The sequence below is a fragment of the Bemisia tabaci genome, chromosome 2 (assembly GCF_918797505.1).
Source record: "Bemisia tabaci chromosome 2, PGI_BMITA_v3".
NCBI lineage: Eukaryota > Metazoa > Arthropoda > Insecta > Hemiptera > Aleyrodidae > Bemisia > Bemisia tabaci.
Window position 1 is genome coordinate 53,492,602 of NC_092794.1, and position 19,690 is coordinate 53,512,291.

The 19,690-nt window shown below is 34.6% G+C and overlaps 2 protein-coding genes across 2 annotated transcripts in view; one reads left to right on the forward strand and one right to left on the reverse strand.

Annotated features, from left to right (window-relative positions):
• Nucleotides 1-583: 583 nt before the first annotated feature.
• Nucleotides 584-18,488, reverse strand: Gli (carboxyl ester lipase-like protein Gli). The gene is made up of 14 exons (XM_019050466.2): nucleotides 17,955-18,488; nucleotides 16,594-16,734; nucleotides 16,118-16,255; nucleotides 15,331-15,477; nucleotides 14,483-14,636; nucleotides 13,513-13,724; nucleotides 12,734-12,907; nucleotides 11,908-12,109; nucleotides 11,013-11,206; nucleotides 10,144-10,330; nucleotides 9,638-9,743; nucleotides 8,485-8,680; nucleotides 7,679-7,794; nucleotides 584-6,013 (listed from the first exon to the last, which is right to left on the reverse strand). The coding sequence occupies exons 1-14, from the start codon at nucleotides 18,342-18,344 to the stop codon at nucleotides 5,671-5,673; spliced, it is 2,700 nt and encodes an 899-aa protein (XP_018906011.2). The 5' UTR covers nucleotides 18,345-18,488; the 3' UTR covers nucleotides 584-5,670.
• dor (vacuolar protein sorting-associated protein 18 dor) overlaps nucleotides 11,354-19,690 on the forward strand; it is a 133,832-nt gene continuing 125,495 nt past the window's right edge. The window contains exon 1 of the mRNA XM_072306618.1: nucleotides 11,354-11,364. The gene's annotated coding sequence lies outside the window, so the exon portion shown is untranslated. The remainder of the gene's footprint in view (nucleotides 11,365-19,690) is intronic.

Below are 19,690 nucleotides of genomic sequence, written 5' to 3' on the forward strand. Positions count from 1 at the left end.
CCGGGTTGAACTGACCCAAGTACCTCTTCTGGGGGAATTACATAAGTATTTCTCACCCTCAAAAATGTAGAGATAACATGGAAATAATACTTCGAAACTATCAAAATCCATGTATTTGAATACGGGTCAGTTTGACCCGACTTGGAACTTTCAGGCGTAAAAGGTCTTTGGCATCTATAGGAAATAAAAAATAATACACCATTTGAAAGTTAGTAACTTCTTTTTTCATTTCCTTTTCAATTTTGGGGAAAATCTTCATTAATTTTTTAAATAATGAATAAGTATGCAGAACTTTCTGGAAGGTAAATCCTTGTAATCACACTGACAAAGCACCTTAAATAGGTTCCTTAATAGAATGCACTGACTTACAATGGGTCGACCGATTTGGATAAAACTTCGTATGACTCAAGGGGAAAATAGTAGCTAACTGATGAGACAAACTTATCTGGTTTATTTTTTTTGGATTTCAAAGTATCTGAGAGAGAGAGAGCTTGAGGTAAATTTCGGTCAGCTATTCTGGCTATTTCTTCAAATTGATAAAGGTACTATCATACTGACATGCTTGAATTAAAGAAGTTGACAGTGGCAGTGAATGCTTATTGTTTATTAAAAATTAAAAATTACATTTAATTATAAAAGGCACAAACTTAAACTTAAGAGAAACAGTACTTACAGCGATGTTGTAATATTAATGCACTTTCGTTTTTTCCTTCACACAGGCACAATAAAGAAAGAAAAATATGTAAAAAGAGAGAAATAAATAATAATCGTTTAGCAATTAAATGAATCGCTGAATACTGACATACAACTGCACTTTTTACACATAAAGATGCCCAAACGCACTTTGATGCCATTCTGCAATCTGCAATCTTGCCTTTGATTTAGCGAGAGCTAATACCTACGGAGTATAAATTTCCTCTTTCATTAAACATATCAAAACTTGCACGTAGGTTTTTTTAAGAATAACTTGATGCAACGTTGATAAGAGAGAAATATTTCCTCTTCAACTTCAGGAAATAAAATCTATGACAATAAGCAAAAATTCTTTTTCAATACAGATTAATAACTCCTTATAATTTGATCAGACAAAAGGTTTTTGATGAATTTGACGACAATGTAGACAGTAACTTGATTTCTGTTCATTAACAAGAAATGGCAGGAGCCTTTGAATATTCAGATCAGATGGTATCAACGAAGGAGAAAAGCTATAAAAACTTTTTTGTTGACTTATGGTCTAGATGCAGAGTAAGATGGCAAAAAGAAAGAATGGTGGAAAAACAAACAAACAACAGCTCTTTGAAGAGAACCATCCACAGAGATGGGAATATACTTTCTATATTATGCTGGGTGTGCTGGAGTAACAGAATATAATTTCAGGGATGAAGGATCGTTTTATAGAACTCTGTTGCATTACAAAAAATAAAGTTATTTGCAATCTTTTAAAAAATGGTTACAGAAAATTTTATACTTCGGAATGATACAGAGAGGAGAAGGAAGGAGACCTTATTAATTTCCTGACAACGAGATCATAGACATTTAAAATTCAGAGTGTTTCTGATTGCATTACTATTTTTAAAAGCAAAAAGAAACTCAATAAAATTAGAAACAAGAATACTATACAAATACTTCGGTTGCAAAAGTAAAATAAAATATTTAAAAGTTTGTAACAAAGAAACAGAAATGAAGACTTGAGAAGTCGATACAAAAGTACAAAATGAGAATGTAACACAATGATAGGCAGGATGCGGAAAATATGAAAATGGACGGCGTGATTATCACAATATTTTTAAAGAAGAGAAAAAAACACAATAACATCACAGTAAATAATACAAAAATAAGAAGTATTACTGTAAATAAACAGTGCAACTGATTATAAACGGTTAAGGGGAATAAGTGCTCCATTTTTCATTATTAATCTAATTCATCAATGTTCAGAGCAAACAAGATACAATTCTTCGTACAGGAGACAACAAATTAATTCATGCAGCTCTAGGTAATTTTAATGCTTTAAAGTACCAAACTGTCAGTAAAATTTCCCGATGTAAATCAAAATGGCTATTGACTTGAGGATTAAGGTTTCAGCTAAGCTAAGAAAACATCTAAAAAAGGAAAGGTTACTAAAGTGCCTAATTCTAGCACTCACTCAATCAACATACAATAAATAATTTCAGAAAATTATTTGTCTTTTTTTAAAAATAGACGGATCTGAAAGCAGCGCACCACATTCATAGAAATAAAAATTCATTGATTAAGGTTTTAGATTCTATCATGTACTTTAATATAAATTTTTTCCAATACACAATTAAGATACTGGTGAAATTAAGTTTCAAACTGAAAATTTTCTTAGTTAGTATTTACCGATTATTATCTCACTTCAAGTAGGGAGCTTACACTTACAACTCACTTTTTTACGTAAATCATTTAATATAATGTAAGGCAATTGAAATTTTTAGAAGTGCTCCTTTGAACACAGTTAACTTAAAAGTTTTTGCATCACTATATTGGACCCCATATTGGACGCCTTTCAGTGAACAGAATCTATCTATATTGGCTTTTTGGACACTACTTGAAACTGGGAATGAAATTTCTGCAGCAGACACACATTTTTTCAAAACCAGATGGTTGTAGCTATTCTGTTCCCTTTGCGGCATTCAATTGTACTTTAAAAACATGGCATTTTAATACGTAAGTTGCAAAGTTTCATGCACAATTACAAGATTGCATGATGCAAGATTTTGAATCTGAAAACAATGTTCTTTTCTTGCAACTCTTTAAGACTAAAGTAATGCCATTGCACTTTTGCTTGACGCTGATGTACCCTATTTTAGCTGAAAATACAAGTTTTGAAATACAATCCAGGTGAAAAATTTTTCCATGTATGTTTTAAAAACAGAAAAACTATGGTTGAATCGGTATTATACAAAATTTACACTATTTACAGAGCGATACGTCAAGAAATAAAAATAAGGTAAAAAAATTGGTGCGCTTAAAATGTTCAGAGAAACCTTTCAAATCACAAAGAGACAGTGAGAAACCTAGTTTACAAAAATCTCTTTTGGACACATATAAATTTGAGGAGTATACAACTGAAGGCTCAGACATTTACAAAACATGATCACAAATAAACCATCAATGAAAAAAAAAGAGACTACAAAGTGCTTTTACAAAGCAAAATTGAAAGTCATATTTTTTGTGCTTTTTTCGATAAAATAGAAAAAAAGAGACATAAAATAAAGAGACCCTCGATAGGTTAGTGGTTCTTTAATCCCTGTCTGGGTGCATTTTGATGATTGCAGTTATTGAATTAGTGAGGATGAAAACGCAACAACTCTGGTTTTTATTTTTTCAACTTCCACTTTTTTACAGTTTTGTAAATCATATGGATGGACACAACCACACGCAACAGATACTTCGGAAAACAGCTATCAGAAATGCTCGGAACAGTAGCACACAAAACTTTTTTCGACTTCCTCACCTACCATGCAGTTTTTTTGCTTCCTCAGCATTTTCATTTTCCTGAGTTGGTGTGTCTTCATTCTCACTTGTCTTGTTACTTTCCAATAATAAAGTAGGGCTTATTTTTTGTTTTTGAAGTTTGACTATTAGACTGACTAATTGTATGAGGCACAATGAAAAAGAACAATACAAAAACGCCACAGTCATTGCAATGGGCGAGCTTTTCGGAAAAAAATAAAAATGCTATACTGATTTTTAATTATGTTCTAGACCAATATAAAAACATTAACTTTTTAAAACATTCATCATACCAAGCAGCGAAAAAATGAACACATGAATCAAAAGTAATTGAGTAAAAAATGTGCGTAAGTAAAGTGGGACGGATTTTAAAAGTGTAATCCTGTTATGAGATGATAATATAACAAATGAAGTATTGCACAATTTTTAAAAGATTTACTGAATAAATTATCCAACTTTACTAAATATTTTAGCGGCTATCGTTATTTATTAATAAAAGGACAAAACAGCAATCGAAGAGTTTTCTGGAGAAGGATCCTGTGTAAAAAATCACATTTTGAGAAAAATGTATTTGAAGTTTTACCAATGGTCGTTTTTCGTTCTAAAGTGTAAAAACTTTGAATGTAAGAGGCAAAGTTCCAATGTAAGTAATCATCAGTGGCCAGAAATTAATAATAATAATTTCAAATGAATTTTTCTCAGGGGGCGATTTTTCGATTTGGGCCCTTTTTCTGAAAAGCTCCTCAATTCAGGTATTTTCTGGGTAGAATATTAGAAAAACTACTGATTACAATACAAAAGTATTGGCTGGTATTTGGCTAAGAAAAAAAGAAAAAGGCAAACTGTGAAAAATAGTTCTAAAAAAAAATTCAGAACAATAATTATTGCAACCGTTAACAACCACTGCAATAAATAACAACAGAGCACTGAATTGTTCCATTTAATAAATTATAAGGCAATAAAATTGTAAACATTGGTATCTAATGAGTAGAATACTTAAATTTAATGCAATAAGGTAGTAACATAATTATCATTAAAAAGCGGTCTTTTGCTTTGAAATAGTCAGAGACATCTTGGAAAGAGCTCAAAACAAATAAGCATCATTTTATGGCTCAATCGCACGCACCACAGAATTAAGTTTTGATATTGAAAATTGGCTAAAAAAGGCATTGTCATATTAAATGCTATGTAGTCAGGGCATGAATTAGAGTCAGAGCCTACAATGGCCCTTAAAATTGGTTTAACCTGAACAGAATGAGACTCAGATTGACAACACTGATATTTTTTCAGATTCCAAGTTTATTACTCAAATTTCCAATATTTTTCATAAAATTTCCCAACTTTTTCCTGGCCTGATGAAAAGTCCTGACGATTCCTGTTATTCTGGACTCATAGATACCCTAAACTAACATGCAGGACTTCATCCGTTGTGCTTTATGGAAGTCCATATTATTTATTGTTTTTCAGCAACTTGGCGTTACGATCAATATCTTTGTTTTAGCCTTTATCTTTAAGAATCAACGGTCAAAACATTCTGTAAAACTAGCAAGAGACCCATAAAATTACTTGTCAATTTATTTGCTCCAAGCAAAAAGTTTACCCATTATTGTCTGATCTTGAATCATACTGATGACTCACCAGTACAGTGATTTCACACATACATATTAATGCTAGTCAAATATTCTTTAATATTTTTGAGCAAAAGCTTCAAACTGTTTCAAATACACTAGGCGCTTCCTTAATATCTCAAAAGGCACAACAAAATACGCAATTTCAGACACGCTGGACGATTAAAAATATTCTTGGAAAACTAACATACCATCGCAAAAAGAGCTAGATATTTTTTGTAATGAGCTTTCCTGGTGATTCTTAAAGAATACCATTGCACTTCTTGTTTCTTTCAATTGTATATTTGTAGGCTTGTTATTACTAACATGGTGGTGTTTCAAACTTGAAAAAAAAGAAACAAAGCTTTCGGTCTTCCTTCATAAGCTATATATAATAATATACTGTGACCCAAGTTTAAAAGCCCAGACGTTACTTCCATTTATTCTTTCATCTTTGAGAATACTGTGGTTGAGTTACAGTAACCCGGATGAACATTCAGGAAGAAAAGACTTTTCAGACTTCCTCATGAAAGTTCTTGATAATTTGATCAAAATTGGCAGTGATTGAAAACAAACAATTTGAAACTACTTAAACTTCAGTCTGCGGTATACCATTACTTTCAATGGTTCGGCTTTTTGATCGCTTGATAGGCGGTGTGCGTGAGGCTTTGGCATCACCGGTCGGAATGGTACTTACGTAACCTGCCTCTTCTTCCTTTAAAGATGATATACTTCCAGTTCGCAGTGATGGCGTCGAGTAAGTTTTTCTTGAGTCTAAAGTATTTGTTTGGGTACGGGGCTTCATCCCAGCAGAGCTGTCCCGGTAACCGTAAATATTACTTGTGCTGCGATGGTTCCTATTTTCGATTCCGAAGTTCATTTCTGATTCGTCTCGCAAAGAAACATCACAGCTGTAATAGGGTGTGTTAGTCCTGCGAACAATTAAAGACTAAGCGTAAGAATATGTGTTTTGGTAATGTGTTAGAAATTTTTGAAAAGAATTATTCTGAGAGGGCAAAGAAAAATTCAACAAAAATTTGTGCAGTGGCGATTTCTAAGAATATTTTCAAAGAATAACCTGAGATACAAAATCTGCAAAATCGCAAACAGAGATAAACGTTACACAGTTTCTAATACAAATTACAAAATCAGCGATATTTTACTCAGTTTTATAGTCATTCATGACTTACGAAACAATTTGCAAGGAAAGTAAAGTTTAAAATAATTGTGTGGCAATGTTGCAAGGTTTTGCTCAATAACGTTCATCTTCATTCATTGAAAGGTGCATATTGCATGTTAAAAATTTCAGAGTATTAATAACAATAAAAATTCACTAGATATTCTAAAATAAAATTAGCAACCATTCTGTAGTAAATGAGTAAATTGTCAATTTAATTTAAAGTTGGACTTATTTTTATCGGGCTGCATTATGTTGATGAAATTACCTTTCTCCCGATCACTTTTTATCCGGTTCTCAGACGATAGCTATTTCGATGATATTAATCATCATCATCAGGTCTTCGACTTCGACTTTGGTAAACACTAACAGTCACATCTTATATTGTTAAAATTTACTAAAATTTACTAGGATTTACTAAAATTTACTATAAAACACTTTAAAAACTCGTGGGTGCACCCGTCGCGAACGCTTTCTTATCACCGGCGTTCCGGCCGTTGCGTCATCGAGATGCCCGTTCGTTGTTGGTGCGTGCGCATATCTCTGAGTAGGATTGGAGGGGCTACCAGTGTTGCCACCTCACTCTCTTGTTGGTTATTGAGCAGGTTGTCACCTTTTTGGGACTCTATGTACCTATGTACCTCTATGAACCTTTATGAACAATTTTACATAGAGTCCCAAAAAGGTGACAACCTGCTCAATAACCAACAAGAGAGTGAGGTGGCAACACTGGTAGCCCCTCCAATCCTACTCAGAGATATGCGCACGCACCAACAACGAACGGGCATCTCGATGACGCAACGGCCGGAACGCCGGTGATAAGAACGCGTTCGCGACGGGTGCACCCACGAGTTTTTAAAGTGTTTTATAGTAAATTTTAGTAAATCTTAGTAAATTTTAGTAAATTTTAACAATATAAGATGTGACTGTTAGTGTTTACCGAAGTCGAAGACCTGATGATGATGATTAATATCATCGAAATAGCTATCGTCTGAGAACCGGATAAAAAGTGATCGGGAGAAAGGTAATTTCATCAACAATTGTCAATTTAATTATAATTAACTTATTAAAAGTAACCAGGGCCCACAAGTCTCAATGCAAGTAAGTCCCTTAGTCTCCAGCCTCTACAAATCTTACTCTTGAATATAAAATCATAAGAGCAGCACATAACATATAATGTCTGAGGTGCGAACTGCTTTATGGGGTTGGACCATGAAGCGGTTAGGGGCCGTAACCTCCTAGTTATATTTAAGTTTCCTTGGCTGAAGCTGTAAGTGCTTTGCCTAATTGCAATGCTGAGTTATATCCCACTGTCAATCAATCAGATTTGATTTTTGTTCATTGAGATTCATTAATATTATTATGATTATTACTCAGTATCAAGGAATCTGGCAACAGAATAAAAATACTGATAACTTACCTTTTCACATTTCTCCATAGCATACAGAAAATGACGACAGCAACAAGTAAGATTAGACAAAGTGTTGACATACTCCAAAAGGCGATTTGCAGTGGAGCTCTCGGTTCCCAAAAGAACTAAACACAGATAATCCAAACGATACAATTTTGATGAGGAATATTAATTAATACGACCTATTACTCAGCAGAAATAATCTGTCTACATTGAAAGATTTGTAAGAAGAATGTATCACTTACAGTGCTACAGATGGAGTTGAGATGAGATTTTTTTAAAATTAATTGAAGTAGATAGATTACTTCCACTCAGTGGCCTCCAACGAATAATGTCATTAATATCGACTGTAAACAATGGCTGGTTCATGGAACTCAAGTTCTGGTAAAACTTGAGCATAAATTTGCGCTTCTTCGAAGAAAAGATACCAAAAAATAGTGAATATATTCAACAGGTCAAAGAAGCAAATAAAAGTGTGCTACATCAAGAGTTAAGTTATCGAAATTGTGTAGCATTGACCTAATTGAATGCAATCTTATCCAATTTTCGAAAGATTTGATTTCAAGGATTGTAAAATGTTTTTAATACTTAAACTTAATAGGTATGACAACAATGCAAAATGTCTGCTTGTAATTCGTTTTTTTGCAGAAAAATAATAACCTTTCAGCTCGAAAGTATTCTCTGATGATTTTCTTTCTTTTTTTATGAATGGTGCATACACTCCCTGGATTACAAAAATTACTCAAATTAAAGATACACTTACGATAAAACAAAACGGAGGGAGGGGGGGCTAAAATAATGACCATAAAACATACCTCAGTAGTTGGAGGATAAGTCGGGACGTATGTGCCAATGACGTACGGCAAATATGCCCACCAAAATGCAGACTCAGTTTGCCGATAATTGTACATTATTGTGGAATTAAACGTCGTGTTGAGGTTCAAGTACTTAAATTGCCCAGTTGTCGCTTTTTCAAAATGTATCCCAAGAATTTGCTCGTATGTTGGATTTCTAAAGAAAAGAAAAAATGAGATAAATAATGGAGTAAAAACGATGAAAGGTTGCATAAAGAACACAGGAGCGGAGGACAGAAAGCACCTAGATCAATTTGATGGGATGATGGGTCTAAATAGACCCAAAATGCCTCTGCAGCTGCTTTCTGAATGGCTGCAACAAGTGTTGCATCAAACAGCATAACTGCAAGGGGTACTTGAATGAGTTTTTTCCCTCTAAAGCAAGTCTTTGCATAATGCAGAGACAAGACGTCACCTTGGCTGATCTATAAGATCATTCTCTGATTCTATGTCTTAATCCTTTAATCTAATCTATCTCTAATTCTGCGTCTAAAAACCGAGAATAGGTTAGCTCATGTTCAGACACCATAAAACAGAAATGTTGGGAGAAGTTATTCTTGAAAGATATGCACGTCAACTCTTGCAAACTAGCAAAGTAACTTTTTTAGGACCAATCATTCTGCGCTCTTTCAGATTGATGATTTTATAGTTATCTACTTATCCTCGTAGCCTATGTTGTCAATCATGGAGCAGAATTTTGAGATTGGTGAAATGAAATTATTTCTATTTCAACAATAAGTAAAGTAATCCGTCTCTTGGATAGTTTCGCAGAACTCAATGGAACTTTAAGTTTACATTTCATTATAGCTTTTAGTTATTGGTCTGATTATTGATTGACAAACCCCTTGAGGATTTTTTATCGTTTTTAGATCTCCGTGTCGGGTCGTTTTAGAAGGTGCTAGAAACATTGCATTAAACATTGGTATTTGTTTGAAACTTACAAAATGCAGATAGTCATTGATCCCTTGATATTAAACAATGATGCTTTCTAGTTGCTTGTATTCTGAGCAGAATATTGCCCACAGCTGAAATCGTTTTGATCTGGTTCTGTGAAAGGGATCTAACTCAGAGCAAAACAATTATTTCATTATGATGTAACTGATTAAATACTTACCCATATTTTGCAAAGTTTGAATAAGCTTTCATGAAAAAGTGACTCATGTTCCTATCATTGTCCGTCCACATATTCCTTTCAAGATGGGCGCTTGGAGGGAAAAATTCTGAAATGGAAACAGAACCAGGTAAAATTTTGAAGATATTTTAAAAATCACAGCAAGGGGCAGGAATTTTGGTAACAACTTAATTATGTACAATTAATTGCAGTATGCAAATGATTTGACTTAGTATGTACATAGGATAGGTATGATTTATACTGCAAAAAGTACCAATACACCATTTCTGGCAGATTGATTTTATTTATCATCGCTAAATTCCATATTTGCCTAGCAAAAGTGTCTATTTTGGGGCACTTTTTCCAATAAGAGTTGAAAAGATAAAGAAAGACTTGGTTATGAAATTTGCTTCCTGTTAGCCTCGTTCTGAAAATCACAAAAACTGGCTTTTTTATGCAGCTCAGGATGAGATTATTCAAAAAGGCTTCTGAGGCAAAAAGTTGTGTACCTGTGTCCATGAAGGGTGCTCCAGTGAGGAAGTAATGTTCGATGTTGTGAGGGTATTTCCTCCATTCAGGCAGGCGCAAAGCTTCGACCGTTGTATTCATGACGTACATATATGTAGGAACGTCTTGACTGACGAGGAGTTTTACGATGTGATCAACAGGAGCTCTGAAGAGAAAGTCTGACAACATCTATAGAAAAAATAAAAAATGTTGATAATTCACTTGATGTAGTGATCGGACAATCAACCAAAGGAAATCCCAGGCTGTTCACTTAACAGGTAATGAATTTCCTAACTATAGGGGTTTTTATGGACTAAAATGGCAAAATTCCTTGATCTTCTCATGAAAATGAGCCAGGCTGATAGAAATTTACTCATTAGAAGTGTTAACCTCCTTTCCCCTTTTAACTTCCAGACTTTCACCTGAGGAGTAAAAACTCTCAACCAGTCGTTTGGCGCAGTTGGCAATTTCGCGTGCTAAGTACTCAATTCTACATTATCTTTTATGCAAAGGTTAAACATTTGTGTAAAAATGTATGCATGATTCCTAACGAGGGTTTTGGCAGGGACCCAAAAAATCGAACAATGTGTCTAAAAATATTTCGTAAAATATTGTAAAGACAGTCAACTGTAATGTACAAATCATGCATATATTAATAGAATATAAAACTTTTTTTTCTTAATCTGAACTGTTGGACCCGGTCATTAGACTTAGAAATAAAAGGAAATAGGAATTAAAAAAAATCTAATGGGCCACAATAAACAGTAAGAGGTAACGGGAAGATAAAAGGAAAAATTCTGCTATAGAATTCTAGACTACGCTTAAGTTTATGGTGAAACAATATAATTATTGGAATAGATAATCAGCTTACATTTATATATTGCTCCCTGATGTAGTAGGGATTGTCAGGATCCGGCCTATGGGTGTACATGAATTTGATGGCATGAAAAACCCCTTCTTGATTCAGCGTGTAATTATATTGAAGAATCAATTCACGTAGCTTTTGGTCAAAGAATTTTTGATCGATTTCATAATATGGAGCCAGGTGCCTGTTTGCATCATCCACTGAAACATTAAGAGGAAAAGTTAAAGTTTCATTTTTTTCTCTTCTTGTGGAGCTGTTTCTACTTTTTATTTTTCCCCCTACAAGGGAAAAGAGATTGTTTCTGACTGAGAGAGGACTAAAAAATGAAATGAAATTCAAAAGAAGATAGGCAGAAGATCTTTCAAACAACCTCCACAATTATCCTTATCTCATATGTTTTCTTAAGATTCCTGTAAAAAGGATAAATAAAAAATAAAAATATCTTAACTAAATACTAAATAGGCTTCATGATATTTTGATCTATTGATGCCAGATTAACCCGTAGTCATGCACAAAGTTTGCTATTTTCTTCTTTGGATTGTGACGATTTTGACAGAGTTTTGAAGTCTCCACTCCCGTTTTATTCTATCAAAGGGAAATAAACCAATGCTACAGCTAAAAATTGTCAAAGAAAACTTTTCACACTAAGAAGAAAGATCAGGAGAGTTTTAAAAAAATGGCAGAGTATTTTTTCATTTAACAAAAAAAAAAAAAAAAAAAAAAAATGACAGGAAGTCTGCAATGATGATACGTGTTTCTACAGTTTCACCATCAAAATCCTTCAAATTGGTCAGCAAATTTTGGGACAAAGTTGATGGTAGGAATGTTTATAGATTGGAGATAAAATAATAACAATGGCTTTGACATAAGTTAAATAAAAGGAGAGGGGCGAAGTACTCACAAAGAAAGTAGGCAGCTTCCTGGGTAGTAACACCTGTCATGTATGAAATATATCGGTTGAAATTCTTTGCTTTAATATCTTGTTCTGCAGTGAAGTTAGTGAATCGCCAATCTTTGCTGTTCCAACCTTCATACCACCAGTCTGCAGGTACGGATATGTTCAAATCCAAAACCGGTCCCCATGGTATCAAGCCAGCTTGTGACTGAAAAAGAGGGTGATATATTATTCTTACGCAGATTCTCCTTAAGCTATGACAGAAACTGGCAATCAAATGTGATTGTAAAGTCCTAAGGTTAGATGTCACAAAGTACACTGGATGACCCTTTTACTATGGTTGATGCAGAACACATTGATGGATTCCATTGAAGCCAATATACCAACATTAATTGGGGAGACGAATTTTCTGAATTTTTAAAAAATGAAAAGCCCACAATTTCAACAAAAAAGGTGCAAAAACATCTTACAATATGCTGATTATAAAATGTTTGAAGCACTCTGAATTTCCTGATCTATTGAATTTAAATTTTTTTACATTTTCTTGACTTTACTTGATTATGTTGAAAATCTTGATATTCACCTGTTTTTTCCGGGTTTTACAGACAGTAAAAACCCTGGCAAATCTGAGTTGAGCTAAAGAAGAAAATTTCATTTTGCATTAATGGTGTTTCACCGAGATTGCCTAAGCCCTTTTGGAGGCCAAAGGGACTAAACTGTTGAATCACAAAAGATTACAAATTGCGACAAGATGAATTGAAGCCAAAAGAGGGCATTACATTAATTGAGCTTAAGAAATTAGAAAAATTCAAGTCAAGATTTGACGACTTACTGCGTTGAACCAGCCATCTCCGATTTCATCTGCACTGCGGGCTTTCTTCAAACAATCCAGCATTTTTCCTGTTGTCTCGATCGAGCATCCCAGATGCTGGGCAAATATCCGACTTGTATTCAATGCTTTCCAGCGATCATTTACTAAAGCCCAACTAGCTGTTGCTGATCCACTCTGGAGAATTATTTGTCAAAAATTAGATTAAAAGAAATACAAAGTGGCAAAGAATGTAGTTTACTTGATGAAAAATTTCGTAAAAAAACTAAAAAGTTCATTTGTAAGTTGAAGAAAATCATTTCTAAGGGAAGAAACAGCTAAACAAAAGCTGACATTAGAGTTGACATAGCAAGACAATGCCTGATACGAGTTTAGTAAATCAGCGAACACCGTTTCTCCTGCCTGCCAAAAATATCGTTCCAAACGGGTCCCATTTTCGGGCATTATCAAAACGGGATTCTTCTGCCATGCAGACTTTAAAAAATTCTGAAAAATTCCTAGAAAGCTCAGTTCACTCCGCACTTACAGAAAAAGAATAAAAGAAATTTGGGACCACAGACCTATTGTGAATTTTTGTGGACTAAAGTCCTTCTTCCTGAGGATGGTCCTGTATTGAATATTTTTTTTTGTTGCGCATAATTTTTGAATAAATTTATAAAATGAAAATATTAGATGCAGAGCTAATTCATACCTTGAAAACTGGTCCATTCGAGGAAAATTAATTATTTTCTAATTACTGCTACAGAAAGCTGTTACAAAAAACGTATGATTGATTTTAATACCTGAGCTATGACTTTAGAGATCATGTGTCGCGTGCGAGGATTCACCATGAGCAGACCAGCAGATGCGGCTCCTGCATCAGGGCCAAACAATGTGATCGAATTTTTGTCACCATTGAAAAACTCAATGTTGTCGTACACCCATTGCAAGGCCATGGCTTGATCGAGGATTCCATAATTACCTGGTGAATTGTCATCTCCTGTGCTTAAAAATCCTGGAATGGCATGAAAGAAAAATTAGTAACAATTGGAGAAACCTTGTATTCAAATAAAAAAATAGGGACTAAAGAGGCCAATGAGAGATTTGAATTTTAAATTGCGGTAAAGTTAATGTCTAACATGAAACAAACAAAGCTGAAAATGATTCTGTAAAGACCTTAATATCAAGTTGAAGGATGGTAAAATTTAGCATAAAAAAGGTTTGTGCATTTGAAAATAATCTGGAGTTGGCTTGTCATGTTTTCTTTCATTTGGTAGTTTTTCATTTGATGTAATTACTAGATACAAATAGGTGTATATGGGGCATCCACAGCAAAAGATACTTTTTTCACAGATTGACACGTTTTTATATGTTTGTAAGGCAGTACGGGTATCACACTGCATGTGTTCTCAGTTAAAACAGCCTTTGAAGAAGTGCTAAAGCTAACTTTTTGCTTCACTTTAGAAAGAAAGGAAAGATGATTTTGACTATGCCTTGATACTTTCTGTGCTTCATGATGAAAGAGCTGCACTATCTAAATGTAAGTTCATTTTGGACCTGAATATCAAGATTGTTTTATCAAACGGCCCCACAGTAACAAGCAGCTTTACTACAGCACTCAAAGAGAAAGTTGTACATACCACATCAATTCAACGATTCCTCGAATCATTAACTCAGTTGCAGTTAAGTTAAAGTGCGATGAATATTGATAATGTTTGCGTATATGTACAAGGATGCAAAAAATACCGCAAAGAGAAATCTTAGAAATTTTACCCAAAGCTCCTAGGCGGTAGTTGAATGTAACCACAACGACATCATAGAAACCAGCCAAGATATGAGCAGGAAATAGATTTGAGGCTCCATGGGAAAAATCTCCACCATGTATGTAAAACATTACTGGATACTTCCGTGCTAAACCAGATTTTGTCTGTGAAGTTAAAATTAGGCAAATTCAAGTATCTATAAAATTGAAGCAAATGTAAGGAAAAATGAAGATGAGAATAGGTTCTTATTTTTTAATAGACTTGTAAAACAGACTGCACAAGATGCTAAAATGACTAAAATGATTAAAATTCAACTTGCAGTGATGAGTATTTAAAACATAATAGTTTATGTGCAAGTGAGTTTTAATAGTTTTTAATAATTTTGGTAATTTTATTTTTCATTTCTACTCCTTTCCTTTTCCGGAAAAACTTTTTGGATTGTTTCAGTAATAAAATACCGAACAGTAATGGTACAAAGAAGCAGTAAAATAGAGTTAAGTACGTAAGAAAACTATTAAGGGATGATTCAATTTGCGGTAACGTTATATTTCTTGATTAAAAGGCGGAGATTGGTATTTGAACACAAGAAATTAAACCAAGGAAGTAAAACTCAAGAAGGTAATTTAAGGCGGTGAAGTGGCGAGTTTTCCAGACCTAGTTGAAAATCTTTAATTTTCCCTAAAAATTTAGCCTCCTTTCCATGTGTGACTTGTAATCTCACAATTCTATTAACCTTACTAACGTTTCTGTCATCTTCAATATATTTTATATGAACAACTTAAGAATCCTACCCTATTTTTACTGTGACTACAGACCTTTAAAAATTGAAAACGTCACACAGACATGATAGATACTTACATACGGTGAATAAACATTCAAGTATAGGCAATCTTCATGGACTGCACGAACACCTTTGAAAGCACCAGTGTATTTTATATGTTGGGGGCACGCTGGTCCAAAATCAACAGCTTGAATTGCTTGCCACACCGGGTGAGGTCTGGGAGGCTAAAAAAAAAAAAAAATAGAAAAATTAAATATCAGATTTGTTAACTAATTATTAATTACTGAGGACACATCCTGTAGAAACGTACCTACTATTGTGTAAAACAAGCAGTCAATTGTCAAAACTGTATTGTAGAAGCTCCACATAACATCAAACAGCGGGAAATTCTAGAACGTAAAAAATTGTGCTAAAGAAATATATGATGGCCAATTGTACAGTCAACGCCACCAAATCTGTTGCTACAGTATTTTATTAGTTGAAATGGAGTCAGTTTTTTAGTGCATTTAAATGATGAATGAAAGTGGATTATGTAGCTTCATTGCAATATTTTCTGTGTGGGATGAATTTTTTACTTTGTGTTGTTAGTTTTGGTTCCTCCTTAAAATTTTACAGGGAAAAGTTTCTGAGAAAACAATTATTTCTAAATTTTGTTTACTGGCCCATTCTTAATGCCTACTGCTTTGAAATTGTATAAGTTTGTAGATTAAATGAGGCAGTTTTGCCGAGTGGAATGTAAGTTTATTGCTTTATTTAAAGCTACCTGTGACAAACATACTATCAAATTACCCATGAACGAGCAGAAATGAATATTCCTTTCAATTTAAGCAACATTTTTTCCAATCAATAATTTGCCTAACATACCTTGAATCTTCCATCTCCGATAGGTGGTAATGCATAAGGAATACCTAGAAACACAGATACGTTTCCTTTGATGTGTTCGACTGGCGTCATTCCAGGTCTGTAGCCATCTTTCGGGTCAGGGTTATCATACAGAAAAACCTAAAGTAGAGAGACAATTGTATGAACAAGCGGAAAATGATGCAAATAAAGTAAGTGAGGTAAAAAACAAAAACCCTAGATGATACAGGATTGTCACTGGGTTTGGGCAATGAAATTCCCTGACATACTTATCTCTTATTTCCCTGAAAATTGCGGGTATCCCAGATGTTTAAGACACAATTTGAAATAGTTTTAATTTAGATCACAATTATTCTACATGTATACTTTGAGTTCATTGTCAGTTCTTCTGATTGTTGTTTAACTCCCCCGACAAACACACTTAGACATCAAACAATTTAAGATACTTAAAAAATCCAGCACACTCGAAATAAACCCACCTTGAATCCTTGAATTTGACCATAGTTGGTTTCAACAATAATATCTCTTTCCAACTCATTCCAGCCTGGACGCTTTTTGCCCTGCAGATCTGGCCGCCATATACCCAATACTCCTGGTAACTGTGCCAATTTGTTGGTAAACTGAAAATAATAATAGGAGAACATTTACTTAAAGTTTAGAGCAAGTTTTAAAAAAAAAAATAAATAAAATTGAAGGTTTCATAATGATGGCTGGACATCACACTTTAAATTTTTTTTTTTTTTAAAGAGATACAAGAAGAATAGCTTCACCGGCTGAGATTTTATGAAAGATGATGACCATCACTAGAAACTTCATCCTCTTTCCAGTCACAACGAGAATTCTATGAATAACAGGGGGAACAAAGTCAATGTTCTTGCAGTAAATCTGGATGTAACATGAGAGCTCAGAAAGAGAGCTACTTTCTTTCGGTCTGAATATTTTGCCAGTGATTATTTTTGAGCAAATGATGAAACTGTATGTGAAAGCACAATGAAAATGGTGACATTTTCAGGCGATAATTACAAAAAAAATTGAATATGAAAAAGACACTGGATGAAATTTTTAGTGAAGCTGGCAAATCACGTATTTCTGTTTGCGACATTGCAGATCTCAGGTCACATTTCACTTTTTTGACAGGTAGGTGATGGATCATTCTCACTTGTCAACATTTTGTGTACTAAGTATTTCTTTACCATTTTCAGAATATTTTCTGAAAATTTTGAGTAAAATAATTCAGTAATATAATTTTCAAGACATAAAAACTGAGCAGAAATGTTGAAATACTGCAGTGAAAATCTGCGTTTGTACAGGTCCGGTATGGAAATACCACCTCCGAGCGCTGGAACTTTGATGAGAGAACACTGTTTTAATTACGGTCTTGTTTTGGACCTATTCTACATAGTTAGCCTTTCATCAGCTTATTGATTTGACTGGGGCTCATTTGTTTTCTACCACTTAAAAATGTTTGAGATCAATGTAAACAAGATGGTACTCTTGATTGCATAATATTCTCATGAATCGGCACGCATCCTTACTTGATTCACATTCATTGGAAATCTTTGAATGGTGGATAAAGCTAGCGATAAGTGAGAGAAAATATTAGAATCGTACGTTTTAGACTTGCGTAAGGACTGACAAAAAACTAAACTGCAGAGAAAGTAGTTCATAACGCTCAGTCGGGTTGCAGTGACAAAATCCTTGATAAGGACACATTTGCAATCATAAATGAAGTTCTAGGATCATTGATTCCTTCAAAAAATATTAGAGGGACTGGAATCAAGAGGAAGAACTTTGGAATTTAAGATCCAGAGAGAAAAAATGGAAATGATCAAAAACTTACATCCTCTCCTAACTTATACGTTTCATCGAAGTTGGTCGAATAAGGGTTGTTTACATTAGGATTGTACTGGTTTGGATATTGGCTGGGAAATTGAGCGTTTGGGTCGAAATTAGGTTGATATGGACGATTTGGCGGATAGCCGAGTTCTGGAGGAGCAACTGGCTGACCATATCTTCTGCTGTTGTAAATGTAAGTTTTGGGCAAGTGCTGAGGTTCACCATCTGTTGACTGCCCTGGGAAATAATTTCCTCTGTCTCCATAATACTGACAACAAACACTCGACAAACAAACACTTAAAAACACGAATAGATGCATTGAAACACTTAAACTACCACTATCAAGAGACCATAATTTTACAATTCGTACGAACTTTTTGAACACAACGGCCATTTTGATGGCATTGTTTACAATCGAGTTGAGGTTATTTCACTACTACACCCGCAAGTCAACAAGAGCAATACGAGGGGACACGCCCGCGCTCGCTGATTCAACGGTGCAACGTCAGTGCCCCCTCTCCCCCTCCCGTCATTCCGCACCCTACACTAATTACTCACTTCATTTCATTCATAAAATCGTGAAATTATGAATCATGACACGTCGTTCCGCTGCTACAATGAACCCTGCGAACGTATGAACAGGAAGTGACGTTGTCAATGAGTTAGTAATTGCATACTTCATGCGCGACCAAAATGAGATACCACATTCCTTCTTACCAAAAACTGATAGAAGAAAAAAAAAAAAAAAATCCACCAAAAAAGTAAATGCAGCAATAGTTGACTCGTCGGTTTTTCAAGAGGAGCGGAAGAAGGGGTGAAACGAATAAGAAACGGATGTTATGGACACTGCTACTTCACCTTCAATTTTCAGGGTAGGCCAAAAATCATCTGTGTTTTGAATTTTAAAAGGTGCTGTTAAAGAAGCATCTATCTGCATAAGGTAACTAATAACACATACGTTGTTATTAAAAAAAATCCATCAGAAAAGTGAACACACCAAGCTGCCTCGCCGAGTTTTCCAGAGGAGGGAGGGGGGTTACGAACAGGAAATGGATACCACGGACTTCTGCTATTTCGCCCTCAATTTTCAGGGTAGGCCAGCAAGCCTCCTAGCTTCAGCGATAGCTGAACTTCATTTTGCAATTTTAGCAAATTTAGGAGGATGATGCGAAAAAGCTCTGAGATACGTATAAATGTACGCTATTGCGCTGATGGTCCTGTTACACCTGTAAACTGGAAAATTGTTTCCATGCCTAATTTTTTTTTAAAACAATTTTTAATTAAAAAACGTCTCTCCAAAAGTCTCCGCTGCAGATATTGATTAGGCAAATCATTCATGATATCCATCAGCCTGCCTGCTCAAATCACATTATTTGGCAACGCTGCACAGTGTGCCTGAATTCCGAGGTGTGTTGCGGTCAGAGAGATCTTGCACACAACACGATGCCCCTTAAGCAAAGAGGTGCATCGTGCATCCAGGCATTGCGTTTTTAAAAAAAGTTAAAACGCCCTCAGTTTTCTGCATGCAACACGGACATCCCTTGAGCACGAATAGTTGTGTCCAAGCGCTGTTAGAAAGTAACAACGCCTTTACGCGTCAAGGAGCATTAAATATGGTAGTTAGGAGTAATAAGTTTCAATGATTTTCGTTATGCGAATCTTGTTTTGCGAGAAATTTAAGTCCAGAAACATGTACCTATTAGAATGCTTAAATTCGTACCGTGCCTACTGGTCCATAGC